The 16,516-nt window shown below is 29.5% G+C and overlaps 3 protein-coding genes across 4 annotated transcripts; 1 reads left to right on the top strand and 2 right to left on the bottom strand.

Annotated features, from left to right (window-relative positions):
- Positions 1–4,814: 4,814 nt before the first annotated feature.
- Positions 4,815–10,789, bottom strand: Wts (serine/threonine-protein kinase warts). Its single transcript, XM_074248380.1, has 6 exons — positions 10,371–10,789; positions 9,922–10,239; positions 9,516–9,853; positions 7,127–9,419; positions 6,745–7,022; positions 4,815–6,575 (listed from the first exon to the last, which is right to left on the bottom strand). Exons 3-6 carry the CDS (start codon positions 9,792–9,794, stop codon positions 6,144–6,146), a joined length of 3,282 nt encoding a protein of 1,093 aa, XP_074104481.1. The 5' UTR covers positions 9,795–9,853; positions 9,922–10,239; positions 10,371–10,789; the 3' UTR covers positions 4,815–6,143.
- A 1,570-nt stretch (positions 10,790–12,359) lies between these two features.
- LOC141530701 (ribokinase) lies at positions 12,360–14,448 on the top strand. Its single transcript, XM_074247971.1, has 7 exons — positions 12,360–12,632; positions 13,128–13,260; positions 13,337–13,463; positions 13,538–13,699; positions 13,785–13,876; positions 13,958–14,146; positions 14,226–14,448. Exons 1-7 carry the CDS (start codon positions 12,583–12,585, stop codon positions 14,400–14,402), a joined length of 930 nt encoding a protein of 309 aa, XP_074104072.1. The 5' UTR covers positions 12,360–12,582; the 3' UTR covers positions 14,403–14,448.
- Positions 14,241–16,440, bottom strand: Riok1 (RIO kinase 1). 2 transcript variants are annotated; one of them, XM_074247970.1, is made up of 4 exons: positions 16,250–16,440; positions 14,658–16,164; positions 14,465–14,569; positions 14,241–14,378 (listed from the first exon to the last, which is right to left on the bottom strand). In XM_074247970.1, the coding sequence occupies exons 1-3, from the start codon at positions 16,303–16,305 to the stop codon at positions 14,468–14,470; spliced, it is 1,665 nt and encodes a 554-aa protein (XP_074104071.1). In that variant the 5' UTR covers positions 16,306–16,440; the 3' UTR covers positions 14,241–14,378; positions 14,465–14,467. The 2 variants fall into 2 exon arrangements, with proteins under 2 accessions (XP_074104071.1, XP_074104070.1); XM_074247969.1 differs by lacking the exon at positions 14,241–14,378 and having other exon boundaries at positions 14,391–14,569; positions 16,250–16,439.
- Positions 16,441–16,516: the final 76 nt, after the last annotated feature.

Here is a 16,516-nt window from a genome sequence, read left to right as displayed (position 1 = left end):
AACATTACAACTAGTTATTGAAACAAAACCCATAACCATGAAATATTCAAAAGTATTGACAATGATTAATATGGACAACATTCACTTCTATGTTTGTCGATTAAAAAATGACATCAAAAATATTAATGAGTTTCTAAAAATTAATGAGAAAGAATTAAACAAATTTGCCCATATTGAATATGATATTCATCAATTACATAAAGAAAATTAGAAATTTTCTAACTCCATTTTAGAGAATCTGCCATTTGTACGAAAAAAATAATTAGTTCAAAATTTATTATCACTTTAAAAAACCATTTAATATCATTAAATATGATATCTGATAGAGATATCATATTTAGGTTTGAATCATTCAAATAATTTATAATCTCATTATGGCTACATCAAAATGTGTAAAAATCACCGTCTAAAAAATGAGGAGTTAGACAAATTGCTAATACCGTCGATATGAAACTGATACTCAAATATTGAGATACACGAATTTTAAATCATTCAAGGTAGCATATAATAGTGATTTTTGTCGCCCAAAAAAATCAGGTAATAGAGAAAATATTAAAGATTTAGTTAATTATTTTAAGTTAAAAATGACCTTTGAATATAAAATAATTGAAAAACAACAATAAATAAAAAAAAAGATTATAGAAATACAAAAAAAAACTTATGAAAACAGACAAAAAAAAATACTACAAAATAAAACAAAAAAAATATGAAATATTGAAAAAAAAAGAATAAAAAAATATTTTTGAAATGAGAAAAAACAATAAACCAAGGTAACGAATATAAAAATGACGAAATAAAGTGCTTTTTTTTTTCAAATAGGACGACAGTATAGAAAATTCGAACGCTAAGAGTAATTATCACTTACTTTTCATAAAGAATATGGAAAATATATGAATGTGTACACTCGATAAGAAAGTCATCAATTTTATCATAGTCATTACAATAAATGAAAAAAAAAAGGAACGGAAGTACTATACAGATGAGTAATTACAATTTAAAAAAAAGTATAACTAAAAAAAAAAAAACAATAATGAATAATTCATTTTTTAATTATTTCAGTTTTTATTTGAGTAAGAAGTAAATAAATAACTGGAAAACATAATAATATCAATTGATAGATATGATCAAAAGATGTAAAAAAATTGGATTATAGGTGAGAAAAAAAAAACAAGAAAAAAAGAAGAAAATAAAGAATGAGAAGCGTCAGGAACATTTTTTTTGATTGATCAAGAATGAGACCATATGTACAAGCGTTAAATATCTATACAATTGACTGGAAATTATAAACAAAATGTAAAATAAGTAATGATAATAGCAATAATATACATCTTCTGTTACAATAATATAATGACATCAAAACGAATGCAAAAGTAAAATTTCATTAAATCTGTCTGAAAAAATAGCTAATTTTTAGCCTAGACTGATAATAAGGTACACAAATTAAAGCTTATTTAATAAGCTTTCAGATGCTCTTTATAGAATTGTGATAAGATATCGCGTTCAATTGTAATTGCACGGAAATACGTAAAAATTGAAAATTTTTACGATTTTTGAAAATTTTTGAATTGCTCTTATTTTTAAACTAATCGACAGATTTGGCTCATCTTAGAACTTAACCTCGGAAATCGTCCTAAGAATAAGTATGTTACGTTTTATTGAGATCCGTATAGAATTACGGGAGTTAGAGAAGAGACACTGCCGATAATATCGTATATATATATATATATAAATACATACATATATAAACTTTTGAACCATATGCATTTTCTGAATCCGCTTGACGAGCTGAGTCGAAATATAGCAAAATTTTTCAAAAGTTCCGTCATGAGGACCAATGCAATAGTTAGATTTCTATGAAATCTACTAATAATTTAATAAAAAAAATTCACGTTTATGATTATCAGTGTGACATGTACAGAAAAGAAATCCAGTTATATTTACATAATATTATTGTATATATTAAACCAGTTTTAAACTTATAACTTTAGGTTCTGATTATTCTTGTAGCTGCATATAACATACTTTATCAATACAATTTATACAATGTGTTTGATAAAATTAAAAATTCATAAAAATCGTGATTTTTTATATCAGCGCAATACAATAACAGATGGATAAACTTTGAAACTTGATCTTTATCATTTAAAAAACATAAATAAATTTTATTATTGTTCTTTAAGGTAAAAGACCCAGTTGTTGACACTTGCAATTTTATTTTAATTAAAGAATACAAACTAACTCTAATAAAATAATAAATATCATTTTTAAATTATAAATTTCAAGATAATTTTTTTTTTTTGAGAATATTTTATTTTTTTAATTAGAATAAAAGTGCAGGTGTCGAACAACTAGGCCAATATTAATAATTGTGGCTTTTATCTTATATTTAAATAATATTATTTTTGCAATGTTTATTTTATACATTTAAATTTGCTGAAATTAATAATTAAAAAGTTACTAAGATGTAAATTAAAAGTCATTTTTAATATTCTTTAAATATTTTTTATTATTTATAAGGATTAATAATTTAATTATGAAAATAAATTATAATTGAAATTGTTAGTTTTATAATAAGATAAAATAAGGATACAATAAGATAATTAAATAAGAAAAAAGACTTTTTAAGCATATTAAACATAATTTTAATTTAGAACACACATTCAAAAATATTTACATAATATTTTCGTATATATTAAACCGCCTTATGATATATTTCATGGTTTTCTCGTTTTAAAAAATAATTACAAAGGGGGTAGGGGAGAACAAATAATGATAATAATCATAATAAAATAGCATAGCGGGGTTAAGGTAAAAGGGAAAAAATAAAATAAATGATATTACAAAATGTACAAGAGTTAAATTTCAATTTTTCTATACATAATTTAATCGCAGGGATATTTTATATATATATATATATATATATATATATATATATATATATATATATATATATATATATATATATATATATATATATATATATATATATATATATATATATATATATATATATATATATATAGGATGTGCCAAAATCTAACTTCCTTGATGGACCTTTTAAAATTGGAATTTTCAGTTCCGCTTTTGAAATCAGCTGTGTTTAGGCCTTTCCTAAGATATTTTGGGGTAAGACGATAAATTTTATTTTCATAGAATTTTTAGCAGGTTTAATTGGGCACTTCCGGCAAAAATTTGAATTTTCAGCGGAAGTGCCCTAACTAAGCTCCAGTTAAAAAATTCTATGAAAATCAAATTTATCGTCTTATCCCAAAATATCTTAGAAAAGGCCTAAACACAGCTGATTTCAAAAGCGGAACTGAAAATTCCAATTTTAAAAGGTCCATCAAGGAAGTTACATTTTAGCACACCCTAATATATACTATATATTTATGTATATATAATAGTACGAAACAGATCTTATTTTTTTAATTTACTTAAATTTTTTTTTTTATTTATTAATTTTTTTTTTTTTTTTTTTTTTCAATTCTTTATTAATTTGCCTTGCTCACTCATTTATTTTATTTAACTATTTATTAATCGAGCGCAAGTTTAAATTTATTTGAGCTGAGTTTAAATCTTCAAAAATTTATTTGCTTAAAAAAAAATTAGATAAAATAAACTAAAAACGCAAATACGACTATCAGTTAAATGAAAAATTAATTGACTAATAAATTGATCTCGTACCCTCTTGTTAAAAACATTTCATTTTATACAGTAAAAAATAATTTTTTTTTTTTTTTTTTTTTTTTTATAAATAATCATAAAAACAAAATCAAAAAGGCTAAAAATATAAATTTAATCTTGACGTCTAAACGATAAAATGGAAAAAGGAAAAAAAAATTTTTTTTTAATTTCAATTTCCATGTTGCACAAATTTTAAGCCGAAATTTTTCTTTAAATTCCTTTGGTATAAATTACTGATAAGAGAAAATAAAACAAATATATAAACACAATATATATATATATATATATATATATATATATATATATATATATAAACAAAATTAAATTCATACAATTTCCGATAACGCCGAAAACTCTCCCCCGGAGAGTACGACGCTCCGGGCCACTAGGTTTACATACTGAACCTGACTACATGTGTCCAGAGAGACACAACGTTACTGAATATTAAAATATCGAATTTATATAGATAAAAATTATATTGAAGAGCACTTGCGAGACCAAAAATATATAATATACATATGTATGTGTCTTATTTAGTTAGATGTAATCTCGAATAATTGTCGTTATTAATTAATTTAAAATAAATAAAGTAAAATGGATAATTTAAAAAAATTAATCATCAGAAATATTAAATTCTAAGATAAAAAGGCACTCTTAGCTCCGCTTATGCACCGGTTTAGCGATATATTATACACAATTCAAAGTGATTCTACTAAAATAGTTAAACCATTACGTCTGTACATGGTACATACATTGCAATTCATTTATTTTCTACAAACTATATAATATATATCAATTATTAATCATTATTATTACTATTATTATTATCATAATGATTTAATATATTTATCAAATCGATTGGTTTCACAAGTCTAAGTCAAATATAAAAAGCCACACTATATCACGTAATTATTCGATTTGTTTTTATTTTTAAAAACAACAAGGCCATTTTAAAACTTTTATAAAGTTTATTCAGCCAATTGCTTTCTCTAAATACTTATATATTTATATTTATATATATATATATATATATATATATATATATATATATATATATATATATATATATATATATATATATATATTTTTTTTTTTTTTAAATTATTTAATTAAACGTAAAGGCACATTATGATTAATTAATAATTACGAATTTCTACAGTAAAATCGTACTCTTAATTTCGCGTTTTGTACATATTGTAAAAAATATATATTTTTATATTTAAATACATATCTATTTTATATATATTTACTTTCGTTGTTTAAAACAATAATTTTTTTAAGAAGCTCACAGTTATGGCTTCGTATTTTAGTTTTACGATATAAAGTTTTGATTGCAAATTTTTAAAAAATTTATATTGCAAAAATTGTCACCGACTAACAATTGATTCACTGGGCAACTTAAAACGAAACCTCGTAATAATTGTTAAGATAAAAAATAATTATTTATAATAATAGTTAGAAAAAAAAAGTGATATTGAGTTTAGATCGATGCTTTTTTTTAATGAAAAATTATTATTACGAGTCTCATAAATTCTACTAAGCATCATAAATTCCGATGAACACATTATTTTCATCCACTGTAAGAAAGATTATATATTATCATTATTATTATTATTATCATCATAGTTATTGAATCATTTTAATTACTATCAGACGTATCTTTTGTTATATAAAAAAAAAAAAAAAAATAATAATAATAATAATAATAATAATAATAATAATAATAACAACAAACCAAATTTAAATAAGAGCCAAGTGTAGAGTATAAGCCATATTATTCTAATTAAATCGGCAATATCACAGTACTCGCAGAAACACACAAAACGCGCACTTTTATCCAATTGATTATTTGTTTTCATTTTTATTTTTATAGTTATTTTTTTCGTCAAAATCAGTCTATCTGATCAAAAATAAAAATTTTTCAAAATAATCCCACGATAAAATGTGTGTTTACTTAATTAATTACTTCTTTCTTATTTAAACATTAATTCACAATACAGTTTTAATAAAATAACCTAGCTAAAAAATATTAATTGTATTTTACCGTAAAAAAAATATTTTACGGTATAGTATGTAAATAATTCTCTTGATATTATTCCGTAGACTTTTTAAAAAAAAAAAAAAGTCTTCATGACTTGCTACTTGGAGTAAACTATTTATCGTGTTTTGACTATGTCAAATAAATCACGAAGGTACCAGCAACAGCATGATTGTCGAGAGTATTTTTTAAAAATAATTAATAATAATATTAATAATAAAAATAATAATAATAATAATAATAATAATAATAATAATAATAATAATAACGACGGCGACAACAACGCTTAATAAATATGATACAGAGTAATTTGTACCTACAAGATGTGGAGTAGTACAGGTAGAGATAATACGGCGTTGTGTGTCTAAATGAAATGAATAATTAATTTTTCCAGGCACATTGTTCTGCTTATGGCCTAATGTCATACATAGACTGGGCCTTGGTTGTCATTATCATCCAAACTTATTCGACTAGGATAAGGCGCACCACCACCGTCATCAAAAAACCGACGAAATGTGAATTCAAAGAAACCGTGGAAGGGTTTCCCGTTGTCCAGTAGCTCATCTGATTTATTTGAATCCGAAGTCTCCGAGTTCCTAAGCTTATCTGGATCCACGGGGTCAAAGTTGCTCGTGTCGGTTGGATACTGTATGCGCGGTATGTGCGGCGCGACCTGACGACGCAGGCCCTTCTCGAAGTCAATGCTCTCAAAGAAGGGATGACTCTTCACCTCATCCGCATTCTTACCGAGTCGACGGTCCGCACCCACACATAGCTTCAGGATTAAATCCATGGCTTCAGGCGAGAGATTAGCTTGCTTCGGTATGTGTAGTGTTGTTTCCCAATTTATAACCTACCATCATATTATAATATATTTATAAATATACATATATACATATACGTATTTTTAATATTATTATTTATTTTATTAATATTTAAATTTAGACTGTCTCGGTATTTTTTATAGTTATTTATTTTATTTATTTTTTTTATCTATTTATACGTTAAGTAAATTTACCAACCTTTAACTGTGTTTCGGCAGGGGTATTGGCAAGAAATGGTGGCGAACCAACTAACATTTCATAGAGAATGACACCGACACTCCACCAGTCGCACAACTGCGTGTAACCAGTACGTTGTAAAACTTCCGGGGCGATATAATTTGGCGTCCCGACTAGAGAATGTGCTAAACAACGTTGATGTTCACGGTGTCGTCGTCGCTCTAGAGGTTTTAATTGAATACAACGACACTCGTTGTTCCAGTCATCAGCTGGGTCCATTGAATCCTGCTTACTATGACCTAATACAAAATATTTAAATAAATAAATTTAAATAATTACGCAAAATTAATTTAGCAATAGTTATTTAAAATTATTATTATCAATGTAATGTTGAAATCCTTACCATTTTGCTGGTAATACTTTGAATTGTGAGTCCAGCGGAATCCTGTGCAGAGCCCAAAGTCTGTAAGTTTAATATGTCCATCGCGATCAATGAGAATATTATCCGGTTTGATATCGCGATGAATAAATGACATTTTATGGACACTTTCAACGGCACAAGTCAGCTCGGCAATGTAAAACCTCGCCAATGGTTCTTTAAAAATACCAAACTTTATTAACAGTGACATTAAATCACCACCTGGTATATAATCCATTACAAAATAAAGATTATCCTTGTCTTGAAATGAATAATAAAGTTTCACGACCCATTCATTGTCAGCCTCAGCAAGTATATCTCGCTCGGCTTTAACATGAGCCACTTGATTACGATTTAGTACGTCAGCTTTTCTAAGTGTTTTCATCGCGTAAAATTGATTAGTATCTAACTTTCTAACAAGTGTCACTTCACCAAATGCACCAACACCAATAGGTTTTATTTTAGCAAACATACTTTTGTCCATTTTAGCCCTCTTCAGTCTAATATAATTAGACTCCTTCTGGGAGAGCATTTTTCTCATTTGACACTGAGCTTCAGCACTGAGTCCTATTTTAGCCATCTCTCTCTCCAACTGAACCCTTCTGTACATCCGTTGGCTGTAAGATTTAACAACATTCTCAACATGCTGTTCCATGAAGAATTTGAACGCTTGAGGAGAATAATTCCTCACTTTACAATCTCTGCGTTCCTCTTCTTTCTCCTTACTCATGTGTTTGCGTTCAGGTATAGGTGACTGGTGTTTTATTTTGTACGGCGAGGTGGGACCACCCTTACCAGCACAGTTTTCCGGCGAAGGTGGATGATTGTTGGTATTCCTTGCCGACACAGAAGTCGAGGCAGTTGGTGGAAGCGGTGGTGACTCGATATGATGCTGTTGACAACTGTCGACAGGCGAGTACTTTCTTTGTAGAGGTGGATGATGTGCTACAGGCGAGGAACGTGGAGCGCTGGTACTCTCAACAGTGGCCATGGGATCTTCTGTTGGTGTACCGTACGGCGGAGGTGGTAGAGGATGATGCATAGTGCGTTGAGCTGCCAGAACCTGCATCGTTGTGGCGTAACTAGGCGGTTCTGTTGTAGGGACACCTAGGCTTATCGTCGCGGGTGTAGCAGCTACCGCAGCAGCAGTAGCAGCAGCAGTGGTATTATTAACTGGTGGATAAGCCGGTGGTGGAGGTTGTTGCTGTTGTTGCTGCTTTTGCTGGATCGATGTAGCATACGAAGGAGGTGGTGGAGGTGGTGTATTACTCGTAGAAATAGGCTGAGGCGAGGTAGGTGCTATCGCGGTCTGAAGAACTGGCTTTTGAACTTGAGTACTTTTTACAGACTGCATTATTATCGGTGGTTGGGTTTTAGCCTGCCTCGCACCCCATGCTTGAAGCGGTGTTGGCCGTGCCATTGATCCTTGAGTACTGGGAGGGACTGTCGACACTGTTATTGGACTTGGTGAACCAGCAGAAGTTGGTCCTGAGTAAATACCCGAAGAGGGACTTTTTCGATAGTCCTGTTGCGACTGAGTTGGACTCTGTCGGTTCTGCATCGACGCGCTGTAAGAGGGAGGCTGGACAGTACCCGTGGTCGAGGAGGGAACAATCGGGTATGGCGGAGGTGGCTCGACCTGAGTACTCGAGTTATTATTGCTTGTCTGGTAAATGCTGAGTGCTTGCATCTGCTGAGACAGCTGTTGTTGAACTTGCGGTCCGTTTTGTACAATCATGGGCTGTCGTCCATTGGATGAATTACTGGAGCTTGCAACGGGGCTGGTGCCACGCTGAGGAGGATTGACAGATCCTGAGGCTGAATTAGAGCTCCCCGGAGCAGCTGCTGGCGCTCGTGTTGGCACAACAGGCGCCGGGGACATTCGTTTGAGCATTTGTTGCATATTTGTAGGTACAGTAGGCTGACTGTAAGGAGCGTGAGGTGGTGGAGGCGGAGGTGGTGTTGAGCTGCATCTCGGAGGTGGTGGAGGTGGCGTTTCCCGCTCAACGAAACTATTCGGTGAGTATTGACGACTTAGCTGCGGATGTGGGCTTAATTCAGCCAACCGAGGACTGTCTGATCTTGAACTTCCCGCTCCGCTGTCCAATGCTGGACTGCCTCGTTGAAGACTCAGCTCCCGTTCAAGGCTTGGCTTTCTTATTAGTTTTGAATTTAGTTTTTGTAAGCCGTTTAGTGTTTCACCTTGAGCTTGCTTTAAAAAATCAATCGCTGCGTCTACACGCCAGCCTGTCATCTTCAAGGCACGCAAACTCATGTCCTGTTGATAGTAAATAAGTTAATAAATTAATTATTGTTCATTTAAAAAAAAAAAAAATAAATAAATAGTGGAGATATTTAAGAAATCAATGTTTACCTCCGGAAAACCCATTGCTGATATTTGTCCGACAATCTGTTGTCGTTGTTCAGGTTTATCAAGAGAACCAGAAGCACCCGATAGACCACTGAGACCTGATGCTGAGCTGACACCGCTGGTCGTCGAGAGAGTGGAGATTGTACTCGCGGCACTGGAACCTACTTCCCCCGTACCTCCGATATTTGCGAAAGGAAGCAGAGAATTACGAATCTCAGCTAGAGCTTTTTGATGGTATCCAGAGCCGCGAGTGCTTGACTTGCTGACAGCAGATGGATTCATAGTGGCCCATGCTAGGCCCGCTGGGACCTAGCTCCAATCCAACAGCAGCATTAACCTATCTACAATTAATAAATCACTGTTATTATCACAATAGATATTTTTAAAATCAATTTTAGATAATACTTACAGAACTATTTATATTCTATACTAATGATCCAAAGTTGAATGTTTTGAAGGCATGTTTGGCTGTTTTAATAACTTTATTTTCTTTTGTAAATACTCCAATTGTCATTTAAATAGTATCAACACTTATTATTGTAGTTCCATCAGATCAATAATATAAACAATCAATTCCCTTTGACATATTAAATATAATAATAGTTGTTATTATTATTTTTATTGTTATTGTTATTGTTACTGTTATTATTAAATGGATAGATTTTAAAAATAATCCATAATCCAGTGGATTAGTTTGATAAAGTGATAATTATAATTATCGTGGTGTCTGTGAACATAAATGAACAGTTGAGTGGATTAAATCCTTATATCATGAGTCAGACCATAACAAAAGCAGCAGTTAATTTTTTTGAAACAAAAGCATAATACATATTAACAAAGATAAATTAATATACGTACAATAAATAAAGGCACTGTTGGTGTGTCCCACTAAAATATTTATCCACAAGTAAAATAATTCTTGAGGAATGCAATTCACAAATCTAACCTATTACACATATTAATTGGACAATGACAAATTGGCACACATGACATATTGGATAATGTACTATTATTATTGTCGTATGATAACAAGTACAGTTTTTATTAAAATAATAAATAATAAAGGTTGGCGGATAAATAATAAAGAATCCGTGTTATTTTATTGTACTCAACTATGTGTACTAATCTGTGTGTGTCCCTTTAAAGCAAAGAAGAAGGCGATGCCAGAACAGAGTGTATGGCACTCGAGCATATTATCTTTTCACATTAACAAAGCCTCAAAATAACGTTTAATTGATTCCAATAATATATATCTTTTATTATTTTTCTTTTAGTTGAATTCCACATTAACGACGATCCACTGTTGTAATTATACCCGTGACAACAAAGAACGATACGGCCGTAAATTACTAAAGTAACAGGCAGCCATTTTGAAGTGCCACATTCCTCTACTGACTTGACACACTCTTTTCGTAATTTAACTCTTTGGGCATTCGACATCTAAATTATTTATAGTTATTTTAATATTTTCTTTTCAATTATTCATTATTAACAATAACTTATCATTATAAATAATAATAATTATTATTCATTCATTGTTATCCCTTAATTTCATTTATTTAATATTATTTTACGTTTATATTTAATTTAAGCACGAAAGTTCTATTTTATTTTTATTTTTATTTAATATTGTAATGAAGATTATTTTTCAAATTATGATAATATAAAAATTTAATTCATTTTGATTTATTTATAATTATTTTGGAATTATGTTAATTAATAAATTATTAGAATTTAAATATAATAAAATATCCAGTAGGGTGAGGAGTTTTTTCCTTAAGACCAAAATCCCGAAAAATTGCTTACCATCCAAGACGGTGGGTAATAAGGTTACGCGGAAAAACGATAGGTGGCGATGCTAGTATTATGAAGGAGCCGCAAATCATTTCAAAGCGAGGTAAAAAAATAGAAGAGGAACAAAATACGGAGCGAAATACTACCCTTAAGATTTAAAGCAGAGATTTTGCAATGCAACGAGAAAATTACGCACCCGTTTGGATTCGCACAGGTGAATTCGATATTGTTAGAGAAAATAATAACGATAACCAGCTGACTGAGGATATTAATATTAAAAAAATTATGTATTTAATAAAAATTGAGAAAAAAAATAATTTTTTTAATAAATTTACGTAAAACCCAAGAAATTGCACGCCCGTTTAATTTTAAACGGATGAACGTTATATTAGTTTTGAATATAATTAATTATTGAATAGTAATCAAGAAAAAAAATAATATATACCGCGAATATACCGTTCACTTGTTAAAAATTGAACGGGCGTGAAATTTCTTGGGTGTTAGGTTGAATAATTAAGAACTTTATTTTTTTTCTTGATTACTATTCAATAATTAATCATATGCAATACTCATCTCCCCTGCCAATTGATTATTGCAATTATTTTACCCGCGAATATACCGTTCACCCGTTCAAAATTAGACGGGCGTGCAATTTGTTGGGTTTTGCGTAAATTTATTAAAAAAATTATTTTTTCTCTCAATTTTTATTATATACATAATTGTTTTAATATTTTGCACGACTCATGATGCGAAGCATCAGAGAGTGCTTTACGATCGAAAAATTTTTTTCGCCTCATTTTGGCGGCTATTTTTACCTCGCTTTAAAATGATTTGCGGGCGGCTCCTTCATAAAACTAGCATCGCCACCTATCGTTTTTCCGCAAAACCTTATTACCCACTGTCTTGGATGGTAAATAATTTTTCGGGATTTTGGTCTTCGGGGAAAAAAACCTCGACCCCAAATTTTTCTTATAAATGTTCTGAGATGTCGTCACGTTCATTTGTCTTGTTTATACATTTTTGTTTATAGAATGACAAATAAAAATGAAAAAAATAATTATAACAATAATAACTGATAAGAAAGATGTACTTACTTGGATTAATTTATATTGTAACATTAAATAAAGTATTTTTTAATTAAATAAAAATATTAAACTTAGATAAACTTTATTAAACAAGATAATTATTTTTATATTAATTTATACGATGATAGTAGCTATTGATAATTTAAACTGTGAATATAAATTTTTTATGAAAACATAATTTAATTTATAAAATGTCGAAATCAATCGTTGTGGTTGGGTCTTGCATGGTCGATTTTATAAGGTAAATATTATTTTCATTGTTTTAAAGTTATGACATTAAAGTTAGCAGTCTTGGCCAGTGTTTAATTTTTTTTTAACAAAAAAATTTGTTTTGAAAAATTACTTTTAAAAAAATTGCATTTTTAATTTCTTCAATTTTCCATATATCAATTTCTTTCTCTAATTTTTCTTTGCGATAATTTATTTGTTAAAAAAATTCTTAAAATTATTCCATCCCTGCTAAATTAATTTTCATATAAAGTTAGCCGACTTTTTTAATTTTTTGAATTCTTTTTAATAATTAAATTAAAACAAAAAAATATTTTTTAAAAAATGCATGTGTAATTTTTAAAATTTTCTACATGTGAAATTTTTTTTAAAAATAATTTTTCAACATACAAAAAAATTCTAAAAATTTTTAGATGTCGGCTAACTTAATTTTTATATTATTATCTCATAAATTTACTTTACACGTTTAATTCATATTAGGAATAAATTTAATAATGATTTTTTACAGCAATGTTGCACGTCTACCTAAAGCTGGAGAAACCGTACTTGGCAAAGAATTTAAAAGATCTTGGGGTGGCAAAGGAGCAAACCAATGTGTTGCTGCTGCTAAGCTTGGAGCATCAACTACGCTGATTGCTTCTGTATAAAACATTAATGAATATTTATTCGAAAATTTTTGTACAGTCGATCATTTTTAATGTAATTTTTTGTTTATAGCTGGGATCGGATATTTTTGGAGAAGAATATTTTCAAGCTCTTAAGTCATTAAATATCGATACAAAATATATAAAACTACGAAAAGATATTAGTAGTGGAGTTGCTCAAATTATTGTTGATGATAATGGTAAGTAACTTTATTTTATCAGCAGTAGTTTTTTATTTCAGTATTTATTAATATTGATTTTATTTTTGCTAAAGGAGACAATAAGATTGTAATTGTTCCTGGTGCAAATACATTGCTGAGTCCTGCAGATGTTGAAGAAGCAGAAGATGCGGTCAGAAAGGCAGCTGTCCTTTTAGCTCAGTTTGAAACTTCTCTAGAGACTACTCTGCGTGCTTTGGAACTTCATAAAGGCCATGGTATATTTTGTTTTTTAAATTATTATTATTCGTATACTGAGGTAATGCTATTTTTCAATAACTAAACCCAAAAACTTCATTACAGGAATTTCCATAGTAAATGGAGCACCTGCTTTAGCAAATCCTGACTTAAATGTTCTAAAAAACTGTGATATATTTTGTGTTAATGAGACTGAGGTATCGGATCATTTTCCATAATTAGAATAATTGTTAAATTAAAGAATAAGTAAATAATTATGAATGAATTTTTTTTTATAGGCTGAAGTTATGAGTGGAATCGAACCACTGGCGTTAAAAAATACGCAACAAGCTTTGGATAAATTTTTTCAGCTGGGCTGTAATACTGTAATAATTACTCTTGGTGCTGAAGGAGCTGTGTTTGCATCTCGTGATAATCCAAAAATGATTCATGTTCCTGTTGAAAAAGTGAAACCTGTTGATACTACTGTAAGTTATAATTTTTGATAATTTCTTCATTTTAATGCTATTTACAATAAAAAAAAAAAATTATATTTTAAATTATTAGGGTGCTGGAGATGCATTTTTAGGTGCTCTAGCATACTTTATAGCTTACCATCCAAGTTTAACGTTAAAAGAACAAATTAAAAGAGCTTGTCATGTTGCTAAAGAAAGTGTTTTGAAAGCTGCAACTCAGGCGAGTTTTCCAATGAAAGAAGAACTGTCAAAAGAATTATTTTTATAGAAGAATTTTATTATTTATATTAAATAATAATATACATTGATACGTATGTTAATTGTTTTTACAATTTATTTTTTCTTTGCCAAACGTTCTTTCCTTTTCTTTACATGTTTTTTCACTTTGACTTTCCGCTTCTCTGCTTGCATTTCTTTAATTTTCTTCTTCCGAGCCTGAAATCAAAATTAATTAAAAAAATATTATAAATATTTAGTTCTAGATCATTTTATCAATATTTTTTTAATAAACAATATAGTTTACCTTTTTTTCTTCAGGAGTTTCATCTTTGCGTCTTATAAATTCATTATTATTATCATCATCATCATCTTCTTCATTGTCACAACTATCATCACCAGAACACTCTTCGGAATTATCTGACTCTTCGTTATTATCAGAAATATTGTTATCATCTGATTTCTCATGCAAATGTTTATCTTCAAGAATTTTAGGAACTTTTGCCGTTTGAAGATCGGCTTTCAACCCAACTAACGTTTTATAAATCAAATCTTGTTTTCCAGATTTAGCAAGGTCAATGTCCCGTTCAATATCTACGACTTGTGTAAGATTTTGCGGAATGTAAGCTTGTTTGAAAACTTCAACTTCAACAATTTTTGTTGGATCACTAAATTCTTGATCATTTAAAACGCTTTCAGATACAGCATCTAAATAATCATCCATATTTTCTTCAGTAACTGTGGGATCGGTAATAAATTCGAATAATTGTTTTACAGACATGACAGCGACATCATTTTTGCGGAAAAATTCAGTGATGTTTGTACAATCTTTCATTAAAAATTGTAAAGCCATCGGGTGATCGTGTTCAACTGCTTGAGAAACATCAATAACAACAATTGAGTCGTTAAAGTACAGCAAATTGTATTCACTCAAGTCAGCATGAACAAGTCGAGATTTATTGTAGATTCGCCACATCATTTCAACACATTCTCTGTAAAGTTTTCGTGGTTTTGATGATTTCAAAACAGCATCTTTGAGTTTCGGAGCTGGCCAACGATTAGAACCAATAAAATTCATAAGAAGAACATTACCACGTAAATAAATAGGATTGGGTGCTGATACTCCGTTTTTAATTAACCTTGTTAAATTTCTAAATTCTTTTTCTGCCCACATCTGGACCATTTTCCGGGGATTTCGACGACAATATCCATGTCGCCATCTAAATTCTCCAGTAACATATTTGTCTCGATCTTTAAAATGAAGAATAGACGTTTTATAAATTTTAATTGCCAGTTCGATACCTGTTTTCGATTCACCCCAATAAACATTTGCTTCCTTTCCTGTGGAAATACAACCATCAATTAAATTGATAAATCCGTGATTTAACATTTTAAATAATATCATTCTAGTTCGAGGATCTAAGACTTGTTCAACCGTAGCACGATCATGCTTATCTTTATTTCTGATTCGTTGGTTGTCTATTCTTTTGTTTGTTTCATTTAAAACATTAGCTGCACCATGTGGTATTGACAGTTCTTCATACTTTTCAATATTAATTTTATTTGAATATCTACGACATAATTTATCTTTTGGCTGATAGTTGGTTATCTTATTAGAAACTCCTTGAGCGTTTTTATTCGGATTAGAGTCTTCGACTTGACTCCTTTGACCATACTCATCGTAATAATCATATTCATAATCATCGTCGTTTATTTCATAAGAATCATCAAACTTTTCAAGATCTTCGTTGGTGATTCCTAATTTAGACATGTCAGCATTTAAATTAAATGGCTTCTCTTTTACATTACTAGACCTTAAAAAAAATTATGCAAATGTCAATGTTGTTTATTGCATCATAAGACATAATCAAAAGTAATTAAAAAAAATTTACAACTTACCCTATTGTATCTTCTTCAGCGTCACTAAATTGGCCTTCAACAATTTCATTGGCCATTTTTCTTCTTTTTTTTTCGTTAAATTAAGTTGATATATTTATTGTTATAAATAATATTATGAGTTACAAAAATATGTATGCTTAACTACAAGAAACATGTGATCACAAAATTGCACACAACCACGGTCTATGAGTGTATTTAAGTGTGTAAGTGCCTGCTCGTATTTATATGATTAGTATGACTAACTTATCGACAACGAAGAAGTTAATT

This window comes from Cotesia typhae, unplaced genomic scaffold, assembly GCF_013202065.1.
Source record: "Cotesia typhae breed Kobodo isofemale line unplaced genomic scaffold, CoteBio_Ctyphae contig_5, whole genome shotgun sequence".
NCBI classification, from domain to species: domain Eukaryota; kingdom Metazoa; phylum Arthropoda; class Insecta; order Hymenoptera; family Braconidae; genus Cotesia; species Cotesia typhae.
The sequence above is the reverse complement of the archived record's forward strand: the minus strand, read 5'-3'. Positions and strand labels throughout refer to the sequence as shown.

Excerpts from the sequence above, each read along its gene's own strand:
- Riok1 (XM_074247970.1), bottom strand. The coding sequence starts at position 16,305 with ATGGCCAATGAAATTGTTGAAGGCCAATTTAGTGACGCTGAAGAAGAT. Across the intron at positions 16,165-16,249 it reads GCTGAAGAAGATACAATAGG|GTCTAGTAATGTAAAAGAGA; the intron begins GTAAGTTGTAAA and ends ATTTTTTTTAAG. Across the intron at positions 14,570-14,657 it reads AAACTCCTGAAGAAAAAAAG|GCTCGGAAGAAGAAAATTAA; the intron begins GTAAACTATATT and ends TTTTGATTTCAG.
- LOC141530701 (XM_074247971.1), top strand. The coding sequence starts at position 12,583 with ATGTCGAAATCAATCGTTGTGGTTGGGTCTTGCATGGTCGATTTTATA. Across the intron at positions 13,464-13,537 it reads AATTATTGTTGATGATAATG|GAGACAATAAGATTGTAATT; the intron begins GTAAGTAACTTT and ends TTTTTGCTAAAG. Across the intron at positions 13,700-13,784 it reads GGAACTTCATAAAGGCCATG|GAATTTCCATAGTAAATGGA; the intron begins GTATATTTTGTT and ends ACTTCATTACAG.
- Wts (XM_074248380.1), bottom strand. The coding sequence starts at position 9,794 with ATGAATCCATCTGCTGTCAGCAAGTCAAGCACTCGCGGCTCTGGATAC. Across the intron at positions 9,420-9,515 it reads CAGCAATGGGTTTTCCGGAG|GACATGAGTTTGCGTGCCTT; the intron begins GTAAACATTGAT and ends TACTATCAACAG. Across the intron at positions 7,023-7,126 it reads AAAGTATTACCAGCAAAATG|GTCATAGTAAGCAGGATTCA; the intron begins GTAAGGATTTCA and ends ATTTTGTATTAG.